General features: G+C 42.9%; 1 protein-coding gene across 2 annotated transcripts in view; it reads right to left on the reverse strand.

Moving 5' to 3' along the window:
* The window catches only part of UCHL5 (ubiquitin C-terminal hydrolase L5), a 119,448-nt gene that overhangs the window by 14,609 nt on the left and 90,022 nt on the right, over positions 1-14,817 (reverse strand). For both annotated transcript variants that reach the window (XM_077452571.1, XM_077452570.1), the window contains exon 10: positions 7,593-7,691. In XM_077452571.1, coding sequence (XP_077308697.1) covers positions 7,593-7,691 — 99 coding nt within the window. The remainder of the gene's footprint in view (positions 1-7,592; positions 7,692-14,817) is intronic.

Genomic DNA, 14,817 nt, shown 5'->3' on the forward strand with positions numbered 1-14,817 from the left:
AGACATCCACAAAAAGACTTGCAGCTGTAATTGCAGCAAAAGGTAGTTCTACAAAGCATCGACTCTGGGGGGCTGAATACAAATACACGCCACACTTTTTGAATTTTTCTGTAAATCATTTTGAAAATCATTTATCATGTTGCTTCCACTTCACAATTATGTAGGGCTGAAACAACTGATTAATTTCATAATCGATTAGTCAACAATTAATCGATTACTATTTTCATAATCGATTAATCGGCCAGTTACATAAAGGGGTTAAAAAAAAAAAGCAGTCAAGGACTTTTTTTTTTTTGTTTAAACGCAAAACAATGCTTTTTTGGTTAAATATACTTCAATGGAGAAGCTGCAGAAAAGCATGTAATGGGTTTTGCAGCAATTTGTGTTTTTTAATATGTCCAACAAGAAATTGGCCAAAAAAATTGCAAAAACACAAATCACAGCAAAATCACATGCTCAAAAATCAAAACGAACAGCAAAAAGCACTGCAGAGACAGATCAAAAGCAAACTGCATACTGAGCCTTATATACATATATAACGAGGGTTGCGCTAACGTTACTTTCTATTATATTAACATATTTTCAAAGACACATTCGATAGAGTCCAAGCCCTGTGATTCAAATTATGAACCTGTGAATAGGTTAATACCACTAACAAAAACACACCGCTTTTACAAACTATAAACCCAAAAAATTTGATGGTACCACTGCAGGTTATGCCTGTCAACCAGGTCACCAACCTCTGCACTGGTATCAAATATTTAAAAGAATATATATATAAAATTTATCCTACTCAGACCACGAATAAATAAAATACCCAAAATTATACAGGGTTGCTGTGAATCAAAGTAATCCACAAAAAACAACTCCAACAATGTGCAAAAATACTTTTTGTAAACCACATACAATATAAACCACACTATAGCATAATATACTATTAATGTCACAAAGTGCATTAATTCCTCCTGTAAAAAAAGTGCATGGTGCATAGATATATATAGTGCATGAATATAAACAGTCCCTTCAGTGCCTACAAATTTCTCAAATGGTGCTTCTGTCTCAACCCAAAGTGCTTTAATACAAACACCGACCGAGTGCTTCTACCACCACCAAATAGAATGACCACTCACCAGACCTAGTCTGTACTTTCGCCTTTGGTTCATTTAAGGATAACCATTCCTTCACTGATCACATCATTAGTTTCTCCTCACGAAAAGTAAAACCTCTGGTACTAGTTGACTCAAAGAGATATACAAAGGACCATCATAGTGTAGCAAATAAATGCAAATTTATTAAAAATTTGTTTAAAATCAGATGTGCACTCACATAGACCAGTGCCCCGGCCGGCACCAAGCTAGTCCAGCAATGTACGTGGAAGCAAATCTAACTCTCCCTCCGCTCACAGCCTTCAATGGTGACACGTGGTTTTCCAGGAATATGTCCCAGCCTCTCTTCCAAATTATATGGGGTTTAGACGGCCGCTACAAGCTTCGCAAATTGGTATTGCGTCATCAGGTGGCTGTCATTATGTTCCGTTCCCCCTCTTTTATTGTGACCTAGTATTTCCAGCCACGAGGCTCCATCGGAAACACGTCATCGGAAGTCACAAGTCGGCCATCTTTACTCCTGCAAGCACAACGTGCACCTATGCTGGTGCCGCCAATGCTTCAGGTTCCGCCCCCACAAATTTTAATAGATGGTAAATAGACCAACCACCAAGTACATGGCTGGGCAGCTTTTACATTATTAGGCAATCTATTTTAATCTTCCACCAGCTGATTTGCAATAAAGATCAAAAACTTTTCTTAAAAATAAAATATAAAACACTATTGCAGGTCATAATTTCAGATATGGTGATACATCAGGGTTTGTGCCTATGTATATATATTGGTCTCTCAAATATATCCATTTACACTTCATTACACTACACTCTCTACCATCTCTCCATCTCTAAAAAAAATAAAAAATGATCGTAAAAAATATATATATAAAAATAAAAAAAATGTGCAAATGAAATAAAAAAAAAAAATATATAAAATGTAAATATAAAACTGAAATGAAAATAAAAAGGGGTAGTAAACATTGAATCAGTAATCTTCTAGAAAACAATATCTAATTCCACATTCATTCCCAAAGGTCTCATTAAATTTAATTTGAAAATCCAGTAGGTTTCATTCCGTGAAATTTCCCTACGCATGGTAATGTTTCTCCAGTTCTGTTCAATTTTATCTATTGCATAAATTTTGAGATGGCGGGGGTCCCTATTATGTGCATCCCTAAAGTGTTTGGATACACTGTGATATTTATCTCCCTTTTTGATATTCCCAATATGTTCACCAATACGTTTTTCGACAGGGTCCTAGTTGTTCTACCCATGTACTGGAGCCCACAACTGCACTCCAGCAGCGTAGTTAACATGCGTGCTGCTGCATGTAATAAACTTATTAATTTTAAATTGTTGTTTAGTGACCTGGGAATGGAATTCTGTGATTTTTCTTCCCCCCTTGGTCAACCTACAAGGCTTACACTTACCACATCTAAAAAAAGCCCTTATAATCAAACAGGGTTGGCCTTTTAGGGGGTTCAGGTACATTCTTGACAACCACATCTCTTAGCCCTTGTACACACGGTCGGAGATTCCTTCTGAATGTGTCCGATCGGAGCGTTTTGTCGGATATTCCGACTGTGTGGTCTGCATCGGACTGTTTCCGTCGGAATATCCATCAGACCAACTTTTCCAACTTGCCGGAAATATTTTCCGACAAAATGCTCCAATCGGACATACTCCGATCATGTGTAGAGAATTCCGATCGGACAAAGTGCCACGCATGCTCAGATCAAAGTTCCTACACCAAAGCTATTGTCTACTAGCGTGAACATAGTTCCGTCGTAACGAAATAACGTCATCACGTCGGATTTTCCGACAACTTTGTCCGACCGTGTGTATACAACAGTTTCGGACAAAATCCGATGGATTTGGTTGTCGGAATCTCCGACCGTGTGTACAAGGGCTTTCGCTCTTTGCTCTCCTATATACAAATGTTGGTTTTCTAGGTAGTATTGTCCCTAAATGTTGGTCATTGCAGATTATAGGCCAGTGCTTCAATGTAATCCTTTCTAATTCCTTGTACTGGCTATTAAAGCCTGTAATAAAATAAATTTTATTCTCCTTGGGGGGTGCTTTTCTACTCATCAATAATTGTTCCCTATCTAGTATTCCTACTTTGTCCCTAAGGCCGCGTACACACGCGCGGACTGTTCGCCCAACTTTGTCCGTCCAACAGTTTCGGCAAACAGTCCGCTCAAAATTAGCATGGACGGACATGCCCACACACGACGAACGAACAGTTTGCTGAAACCGTGCGCGATGACGTGAACGGCACGTACGACGGGACGAAAAATACGACGTCCTATACACTGCATTATAGCTTTCGGCGTGAAAATCCTTTCTGAGCATGCGCGCAACTTTGTTTGACGAACAAGCCTACACACGGGCGGACTGTTCGCTCAAACAAGGTTTCAGCGGACAGTTTTTCGGAATTTCCGAAAAACCTTGTCCGTCCAACTGTCCGCTGAAACTGTCCGCTGAAAGCCCACACACGAGCGGACTGTCCGCCCAAACACTGTTCAGCGGACAAAGTTGGGCGAACAGTCCGCGCGTGTGTACGCGGCCTAATGTGTTCCAACTCACTCCTTAGGTAGCCCTTCTCTGTAAACCTCTCAATTAATACTTCTGTCTGTTTATAATAATCTGTGATTAAATTACAATTTATTTTTATAAATTGTCCCTTCGGAATTGCTCTTTTCCATTCAGGGTGGTGGCAACTATTGTATGGAATATATCCGTTCCTATCCATTTCTTTGAAGTATGTTCTAGTATTTAGTCTGTTACCATTTTTAAATATTTCAAGGTCCAAAAAATTGACCGCCTCACAGTGTATAGTAGTTGTGAATTTGATCCCGTACTGGTTCTCACCTATACATTGGACAAATTCATCCAATTCTTCCCGGCTACCCTTCCATACCATCAAAACGTCATCTATAAATCTTCTGTACACAATAATGTGTGGCCAACATTTCCCAAAGATCTCCTCTTCCTTCCATTTAATCATGAAAATGTTGGCCACACTTGGAGCATACTTGTTCCCCATTCCCACTCCTCTAATTTGTTTGTAATACTTATGGTAGTGCCAGAAGAAATTACCTCCCATTGCCATCCGCAATCCCTCCAGCATGAACTTTCTCTGTTTTAGTTTCATGTCAGAAGAATGCTTCAATGCCCATGCCACCGCGGCCAGGGCTGTCTGTCTAATATTAGTATATAATGACTCCACATCAATGGTAACCAGCAACGTGGAGTCATCAACCTCTACCGTTTTCAAAAGTTGGATCACATCCTTGCTATCCTTCAAAAAAGCTTGTCCCTTCCCTTCTAATGGTTGCAGGAATACATCCAAGTATTCCCCCAATCTCTAATAGACTGACCCTATGCCACTGATTACCTGGTGGCCTTGTTTTATTTTTATGGACTTTCGGTACCTGATAACCGGAACCATCGGTGTATCCGGAAACAGGTAGCACCCCTCTTTCTTGTTTAATATTTTATCTGCAATGCCTTTATTTAAGAATTCTTTTAACTTAGATCTAAACTCTTTATTGGGATTTCTCTTCAGCTCCTGATAGGTTGTCTCGTCTATTACTAATTTATTGAGCTCCATCCCATAGTCCTCCTTAGTTAACACCACCAATCCTCCCCCTTTATCCGCAGGTCATATTACTATGTTCTTACGTTTTTCCAACTTCTTTATTCCTTGCCATACCCTGTCATTCCTTTTTGGTTTTTCTGGTACTATATTTTTTATCTCCTTTTCCACCATTTTTTTGAAAACCTCGATGTGCTGACTAGAACTGGATAATAGGATTGAACGTGGACTTATTTTTTAAACCACTATGCATATAAACTGAATTCAATGATTGCTTTTTACTTTCCCCTTTTTCTAAAAAATGTTTCTTTAAATGCAACTTTCTGATACATTTCTGTAAATCAATAAACGCCTCAAACTGATTGAAAGGTTTATTGGGGGCATATTTAATTTCCTTTGTCAAATACTAGTAGTTCTTCTTGGGAGAACACTATATCTGTTAAATTAAATATTCCATGACCTAACTCTCTCTTTTTCTTTTTGCCTCCACCTCTACACCCTCTCCTTCTCGCTGGTTTTCTCTTCTCATTCCCTCCTGTGGAGTTCTGTCCCACCCTCCTCTGCTGGTTTGGAAGACTGGCATTGGGGGTCTGTAGGGCTCCCTCCATTCCCCCTGCCAGTGTGGGGGTCCATAATTGGGGTTGAAATAGCCTCCTCCCCTTCCTCTATATCCACCCCTCCAGGGTCTAGTAAACTGATTGCCCGCTGGGGGGGTTGGGGGTTTTGATGTATTATTCCCCTTCTGGTTCTTCACTAAATGAGGTATTAGTAGATTTAGGTGTGGGAGTTGTTTTTTGTGGATTACTCTGATTCACAACAATATCATTTTGGGTATTTTAGTTATTTGTGGTCTGAGTAGGATAAATTATATATATATTCTTTTAAATATTTGATACCAGTGCAGAGGTTGGTGACCTAGTTGACAGGCATACCCTGCAGTGCTACCATCACATTTTTTGGGTTTATAGTTTGTAAAAGCGGTGTGCTTTTGGTAGTGGTATTAACCTATTCACAGGTTCATAATTTGAATCACAGGGCTTAGACTCTATCGAATGTGTCTTTGGAAATAGGTTAATATAATAGAAAATGAAGTTAGCGCAACCCTCGTTATATATGTATGTAAATTAGATTGACTCACATAGTGATATTTCTATACAAGGTTGCAGCAAACAGATAAACTTTTTTATTTTATATTGTGCATTCCTAGTGCGCCGGTAGTCCAATTTTTCTTTTATACCGAGCCTTATGCTGGCCACACGGATCAATTTTCAGACGAAAAATCTTTGTGCATTCGCTGAATGAAAGAATGTGGTTTTGAAATTTTTACTTGTTTTTAATATTCTGTTTTTAAAATGAATGTAATTTCTGAACGAAAACCACATACACTGTCTGAAAATTCCTTTCACCAAGCAGTTTTCGATTTCTAAATTTTCCCGTCACTGTGGTTGAAAATGAACATCAATTTGACCCCCACAAACTAAACTAAAAAGAACAAAAGAAAATCTCAGAGTGGATTAGAGATTTTGCTCTCTAACCATATAGTTGGTTATTTATATTTACCACTGCATAGAGATATTTAAGAATAAATTGCTTTTTTTTTAATGTTGCATATTAACTAAATTATAAACCACACTTTGTTTAAGTTTATTAACCGATCGAATAATCGGCCAACTAATCGATTATGAAAATAATCGTTAGTTGCAGCCCTACAATTATGTGCCACTTTGTGCTGATCACATAAATCCCCATAAAATACATTTACGATTTTGGTTGTAACATGACAAAATGTGGAAAATTTCAAGGGGTATGAATACATTAAGGCACTGTAAAAACATTCCAATTATAAATTCTACCAACCTGATATTTTAACCTCTGCCACAAGGCTTTTTTTTCTAGCATTGAAACTGATTACAAAAGATGTCTCTCTCCCAATTCCCCTACATTTAAACTCTGGAAATCTCATGTTAATTGATCTTGTCCAGAGAAAAAAAAATAACCTTTCAAGAAAGCAAAAAGGTGGAAATGTAAATCCACCCCTCTGTGCCATTGTTCGAGAGTTGTGAAGCATTAGATTGACTCAAATGAGTACAGCCATTAATGCATTGAAAAGTAGCTGGTCCCTGCTGAACTGGTCAAATTTAAATCCATCTATGGCCTGCCTTAATCAGAGTTCCCATCAAAAATTGAAGTTCCACTTTAAGGACTCCTCGCCAGCTTACATGCCAGATTTGGCATGTAATTTTTTGGGGTGGGGGGAGTGGGTTCCTAGTTTTGACAGGTACCCCAGCTCACACTTCTGCCTGGGTCACCTAGGCAACTTGAGCTGGAGTTCTCCTCTCCCCGTGCCGTTCTGCAACCTTCTGGGACACGCCACTGGTGCAAGATTTCCTGGCCAACTTATGCATGTGCACAAAGCTGTGAAGCTGCAAGCAGTCATAGCCGGGTGCCCACACTTGTGATGCCAGGGAGATGCAAAGGGGAGAACCAAGGGTTCAGGCGGCCGCATTGCTGGATCACGGGACAGGTGAGTGTGGGTTTATTAAAAGTCAGCAGCTACATTTTTTGTAGCTACTTACTTTTAATAAACACAAAAACGACTGGAACTCCGTTTTAAGTATTATCTGTTTCAATGGAAATTGCCTACTGCTTTTCATGGAGAGGGAGGGTCATCTGTCAAGATCTTTGTTCATCTTCTTCTGACAGCACAGAAAAAAACAAAAACAAAAAAAAAAAAATAACACGTTTCTAATTATTTTTTTTTATTATTTGATTAAAAAAGAAAAAAAAACACATCATAATCTACAACTGAATTATACATGGTTTTTGTGGTTTATAGTTTACAGTTTAGTTCTACGTTTGCGGTAGAAAAACCTTTCAGTTCCTGCTTACCTTTTCTACTAGCGGTATTAATTGTTGGTGTTCTGCCAAAGTTTTTAATAACTCCATAATGAATGGTAGATAGTTGTGTTTTCGTCTGATATTTTCAATCTGGAAATAGAAAATGACAAAAAAAAAAAAAAATTATTTTAAAGCACTAACATGAAAAAAATTGATTTTTTTTTTGTTACTCATCCTAAAATACCTTTCTCCAAGTTCACTGACGGACACAGATTCTCTCTTCTTTATATTCAAGACTGATAGAATTTTATAGCACTAGCTACCAGGAGGACACTAGGCAGAAAAGAACAGGCACCTCCTGTGGGCAGTTTTTTACTGAATAAAATCCCCTCTCTGCATAGGCAAGCCAGTTCATACTAAAGTAGTGTCAGAAGTAATTCTCCAACAGAGGGGTGGGCGCTGTGAACTCAAAAAATGGGATTTTAAGGTGGGTAGCAAAAAATCCAGTTTTCTCTTTTGTTCATTGACAGACACAGCTTAGCTTCTCTCTTCTTCATATTCAAGACCGATATGAATGTCCCAAAGCAGAGCCACAATGAGGGGTGGGCCAACAAATAAAAGTAACTAACTAGGCAACCACCAGAGCTACAACTAAAAAGAGTGCCCACGGGAACCTTAAACAGCATTATAATTTATCATTTTTTCCTTTAGCTACAATTCTATATTGCATATACATAAACTATATTATCAAAAGTATTGGGATGCCTGCCTTTACACACGTGAAGTTTAATGGCAACCTTAGTCCTTATGGTTCAATATTGAGTTGGCCCACCCTTTGCCGCTAGAACAGCTATAACTCGTTTGGGAAGGCTGTCCACAAGGTTTAGGAGTGCATCTATGGAAATGTTTAACCATTCTCTGCTCAAATTCATCCCAAAGGTATTCTATCGGTTTGAAGTCAGGAATCCGTGCAGGCCAGTCAAGCTCCTCCATCCCAAACTCACTGATTCAAATCTTTATGGCCCTTGCTTGGGGAACTGGTCCAAATCAATTGGTGGAGGGGGGGATTATGATACAGGGTTGTTTTTCAGGGGTTGGGCTTGGCCCCTTTGTGGGAAAAGTTTGGGGATGGCCCCTCCCTGTTCCAACATGACTGCGCACCAGTGCACAAAGCAGGGTCCATAAAGACATGGAAGAATGAGTTTGGGGTGGAGGAGCTTGACTGGCCTGCACAGAGTCCTGACCTCAATCTGATGGAAAACCTTAGGGATGAATTGGAGTGGAGACTGCGGGCCAGGCATTCTCGTTCAGAGAAGTGCCTGAGCTCACAAATGCGCTTCTGGAAGATTGGTCAAACATTCTCATAGACACACTCCTAAACCTTGTAGCCAGCCTTTCCAGAAGAGTTGAAGCCGTTATAGCTGCAAAGGGTAGGCCAACGCAATATTGAATCCTACAGACTAAGACAAAGATGCCATGTAAAGGCAGGTGTCCCAATACTTTTGGTAATATAGTGTATATAGCCACATATTGCTATGTGTACATAACTACTAATGAAAAGGAGGAATTCTCTTCTTTAAACCATAAGCCTGAATAATGACTTGACAAATCCATTTGGAAATAGTAGCTTTTGATGCTGCCTGTCCCCTTTTTGGACCTTCTGGCAGTACAAATAAAACATCTGTTTTGCGAATCTGAGTGGGCGCCTTTAAATACACACTGACCGCTCTTACTGCATCAAGGGAATGTAGTGCCTTCTCTTCCTTATATTGAGGCTCTGGGGAGGAGGAAGAATATCTTGGTTTAAGTGAAAACCTGTCACCACTTTTGGTAGGAAATCAGGATGAGGACGTAACACCACCTTATCCTCATGCATGATCAAATATGGCTCTTTACAAGACAGAGCTGCTAATTCTGATACTCTTCTAGCAGAAGAAATGGCAACCAGAAAGATTATCTTTATAGTCAAAAGAACCAAGGGAATTTCACGTAAAGGCTCAAAAGGCTGATTCTGCAAAGCCGATAAGACTAAGTTTAAATCCCAAGGATTTAGAGGTGCCTTGATAGGGGGATTAATTAGTGTTACCCCCTGAAGAAAGGTATGCACCAGAGAGTGAGAAGCCAGAGGCCTTTGAAAAAATACTGACAAGGCTGATATCTGGCCCTTAAAAGTACTCAAGGCCAGCTTCATCTATAATCCCACTTGCAGGAAATCAAGTATCCTACCTATGACATATTTCCTGGGGTGCCAACCCCTGGATCCACACCAAGAAACATATGCCTTCCAGACTCTATAGTAAATGATTCTGGAAGCCGGCTTCCTGGCATTAATCAACGTAGACACTCCCGAAGGAGACAACCCACGATCCTTTAGAATGTGGGTCTCAATAGCCAAACCATTAAATTTAGCATCTGTAAGGTAGGATGGAATACTGGACCTTGTGTGAGAAGGTCTGGCCATAATGGCATACTGCCATCTTTATGATCTTAGCAACCCAAGATCTTCTGGGCCACGCTGGGGCTACCAAAATCACCTTTCGCTCCTGCGAAGCAGACGTGGAAGTAGAACTGGAGGAAACGCACAGATCAGTGAAAACTGATCCCATGGGAAGACTAATGCGTCTGTTGCACAAGCTAGCGGATCCCTTGTTGTAGATAACACAAAGTTGTCGACCTTGTTGTTGAATCTGGACGCGAACAGGTCCACGTCTGGAGTACCCCACCTCTGACATATTGCTAGGAAGATGTCAGGGGGAAGAGACCATTCCCACGGAAATAATTGTTGGCGACTTGTAGTCCGCCTGCCAATTTTATATTCCCAGAATAATATTGCTGATAGGCAAGGAATGTTGTGTTCTGCCCAAGCTAGAACATGATTCACCTCTTTTTAGGCTGCACGACTTCTCATGACCCCCTGGTGATTGATGTAAGCCACAGCCGTGGCATTGTCGGACTGAATCCTGACCGGACAAAGACTTTAGAGCCAGACGAACTGCCCAAATCTCTAAAATGTTGATAGGCAAGGTCCTCTCCAACTTGGACCATCTCCCCTGGATGGAATTTTCTTCCAGGACCGCTCCCCAGCCTAGAAGGCTGGCATCTGTTGTCACCACTTTCCAGGAGACTGGTAGAAATGATTTTCCCTTTTGGAGGTTGCTGGATACCAACCACCAATATAGGCTCTGACACACATCGGGAGCCAGGTCTATTGGAAAATCCAAAGCTTGAACTTTTTTGTTCCAGGCTGCCAGGATTGTGTTTTGTAGCAGTCTTGAATGAAACTGCGCGTAAGGGACGGCCTCGGAAGCCACCATTTTCCCCAACAATCTCATGCCCACCCGAATGGAAGGATTTTTCTTTGCTTGGATCTAGCTACTAGCTACTGAGCTTACCAAAGACATATGGCTTTTAAAAAGAAGCTCCAATTTTTTTATCTGTTGGATCCTTTAACATTAGCGCATTATCCACTGGACATGTGAGATTCTTGTTCACTGAGGCAATTGCAGCATCAATAGCTGGAACCCCCCAATTTATTTTTATTTTTTTAAATCTTTAAGGAATGCGGATAATACAGAAATGCAAAGGATCAAACTTGGCAATCAACTTGGTCTGCAATTAAGCTTAATACAATGACACATCAAATAAGTCGGTGTACATTACTGAGGCATCTTTCGAGGTTAACTCAAAACTTTATAGTTCAACGTACTGGCTGTATACAAGAGACTTTATATTAGGTGTACTTTGCCATTCAAAAGGGCCGAAACAAGAGACTTTCTAGCCTGTATAAAGCCAAAATTTTAGAGGACCGTTTCGTAAGATCTCTAGTGAGGGGAAGTAAAGCGAGCTTATCCCCCTTGGTCAAATACCCAGCTATTATTGCTTAGTGGGCTGATCCAGAACATCATGTTACTGAGTTGAGGCACTCCACCCTAGTTTCCCAGGAGTGGTGCCCGTATGTTCCCGCAATCCAATGTTTTTTTTTTTTCAATGAAAATAAAATGAGTGACACCCGCAAAAGGATTTTGTCCGAAACCGGTGTTGCATACACACGGTTGGACAAAGTTGTCATGATGACGTTATTTTGGTACGACGGGACTACGTTCAGGCTAGTAGCCAATAGCTTTGGTCTAGGAATTTGATCTGAGCATGTGTGGCACTTTGTCCAATCGGAATTCTCTACACACAATCGGACAAAGTCTGATCGGATCATGTTGTCGGAAAGTTTTATAGCCCAGCGCCAAAACTTTGTCCGTCGGATATTCCGATGGAAACAGTCCAATGGAGCCCACACACAGTCGGATTATCCGACAACACGGTGTTTACAAGGGCTAACAGTCATGCCTCAATTTTGTGAGCAACAAGTACATAGGGCCAATAAACAGAGAAGCAGAACCGAAGGGAATGGATTACCTTGGAGGAAAATATTAGTAAGGCGTAATATAACTACACAAACTGAGAGTGCAAATCAACAAGGTCAACAACAGATCCTTAAGAGAAAACTGGACAATAGGGTAGGACCAGCCAGTCTAAGGATGACAAAAGACCCAAACCCTAAAAACTTGTGCTACTTGTAAAGTGTAGGGACATCTAGGGCAGTCATCCAATCATGTATGATATAATTAAGATGGAGCACAATACACTAAAGGGATGGTAAAGGACCCAAGGAGCTGAAAACATCCTCAATGGAACCCCCTTAAGTCAGAGACTGACAAACAAAAGGAGAAAAAGGGTACAAGAGGAACCCCCTCTCAAAACAGACAGGAGTGGAAAGACAACCATACCTATACTAGTGAAGCAACACCAGAAAACAATAGGAAAGGGGGCGCATGCGCGCGAGCGACGGAGATGGCAGTTTGACTCCCTCACTCCGCGCCGTCGGATCGTAATACCCGGCCTTATCCAACATAGACATAGTCTTTCAGTGACATACTCACCCCCACCAGCTCCGGAACATCCCGCGAGGGCTCAGGTGATGCACAGATCGGCGAAGAAGCATCCGAGGAGCCAGCAGCACCGCAAGACTTCACAGGCCTCTGCCAGAGGTAAAGTTAAGATGGCGCCGGAGTCTCCGGACCCGGACGAGGAGACTCAGCTTTCGGCGGCGGGTCCGTTGTCCCCCGCAGACAGCCTGCACCTATTCCCCATGGATGGGGGAAGTCCCCCCCCCGGCTGACACGGAAGACCTCCTGGTGTGGTTCCGCAGCATTGTACGGGACGAAATTACGGCGGCATCCCGTAAGCTTTCCTCTGAATTCGTGCGGGGCCTTAAAGAGATAGGCCACCGCACTAACCAGCTGGAGCACCGCATTGACCTAGCTACCACTGTCCTTGAGGGCCATGAAGAGGAGGTCGATAAGCTGTCCTCAGAGCTGGTGGCCTTGCGGGACAAGTTAGAGGACGCAGAAAATAGGGCCCAGAGGGACAACCTTTGCCATAGGGGTATCCCCGAGTCACTCACGGATCTCCAAGGCACCGCCACAGCTTTCTTTCAGGAACTGGCTCCGGAGATCCCCCTGGAGAGGCTTGAGTTTGACCGCACCCACAGGTCTTTGGCCCTTAAACCCTCCGAGGGCCCCTGAGAGACGTTATCAAATTTCACTATTATCATACCAAAGAGAGACTTCTGCAGGCAGCGAGGGAGCAGCAGACCCTCTCCTTTCAAGATAACCCTCTCCAGTTGTTTGCGGACCTCGCTCCGGCCACCATTGCTAGACGCCGAGGCCTCAAGCCATACCTCCAGGTCCTCCAGTCACAGGGCATCAAGTAGCGCTGGGGGTTCCCATTCAAGCTCACCTTTTCCCATCAAGGTCGGCAATTCCAGGCTTCATCGCCCTCGGATTTGAAACGTCATTTTCTGGACCTTCAGCTAGAGATCCCCTTTTCCCCCCCTGAGGCTCCGCTCGTGCCCTCCAGATCTGGTCCCCCTCGACCACCCCGCCAGTCGTCGCAGACCTCCCAGCGATCACAATCTGGATCCCAGGCACTTCGGGACTTGCAAGGCCAAAGATTCCAGCCGCCAGGTAAAGGATGAAGAGGTCTACCCCTCCTTTTTGTTGGCCTATTTCATTTGCTGACCACCTGCTCCCGTGTTGTGGGGACGTTACTTTATAATTTCTCCCCTTGGTACAGTTTTTCCCCTTGCTGCTCTCAACGCGGAGTACTGGTGAAACGCCCCGGGGCTCCCCCCCCCCATCAGACTGTTATTTGCTACTGGACTGTTGCTTTAGCCTACGGGGGAATGCCCCGGGGCAGGCTGCCCTGTTGCTATACTGGCGGCCGGGGGTGACACTGACGCTGCCACCTGGACACCCACTAGCTGGACCCTTTTTCCCTTTTTTTTTTTTCCATGTGTTCCTTGGTGGCTCTATCCGGGTGGGACTCTGGGAGGGGGGGAGGTGGGGGGGGTTACTGGCTGGGGAGGGGGGTGGGTGGGCGATGGGAGGCTTCTCCCCCACTGTTAGCCTGCTGGGATGCTGGTTCCGCCTAGTTCTGGACCCCTCTCCCTCCCATTCGGGTAGGGGGAGGGGGACGGATATTGTGGCACGGCTGTGGGGGTGCGCCCGACCTCCTGGAAGATGGTGGCTTGGCTGCCCTCTCTGGGGGCTTGGGCGGGCCCTTACGTCCGCTCCATTGCAGAAGTGGTTTACCCATAATTGTTACTGTGTTTTTGTTACACTGAACTTGGTTTATGTTTCCATGTTTATGTTAGTTCTGTTCTATGTTCACTCAATTATACTGTTTCAATGTGTTTAATTCAGGCCGATGGTTCCGACGGACCACTGCTCCCCCAGATGTGTGTACACTTGGCTGAGACGGTTTCTCAGTCTTGGTCACACTCCTGAGTGGGCTATCCAGCCCACGTTGTTGTACATCTTTGAGCTCGAGTTATGTACCTTGTCGAGCTTGTTTTTCTTTCTATGCTTTTCGTATCTCTCTTTTCTCTCTCCTTTTTCCTTCCCCTACTTCCCTTCTCCCCCCTTTCCCTCCCCTCTTCCCTTCGCTCCCTGGGGTGTGGGAACAGGAGACACGCTGTGATGACGCTTCATTGGCTTTCCCTGAATGTTCAGGGTATGAACTCCCCCCAGAAACAGGTTAAAATAAATATTCAAATACCTCCAGCATCTTAAAATTGGCATTGCATGTCTACAGGAAACTCACTTTTCTTCCTCTTCCTCCCCCAAATATTTCTCTGCGCATTATCCCAAAGTTTACCTAGCAAACGGCCCCACCAAGCAGAAGGGGGTCCTTATTGCCATTCATAAATCACTCCCGTTTA

Source organism: Lithobates pipiens, unplaced genomic scaffold (genome assembly GCF_037356315.1).
Source record: "Lithobates pipiens isolate NorthernLeopardFrog02 unplaced genomic scaffold, aLitPip1_a1.2 Scaffold_23, whole genome shotgun sequence".
Classification (NCBI taxonomy): Eukaryota; Metazoa; Chordata; class Amphibia; order Anura; family Ranidae; genus Lithobates; species Lithobates pipiens.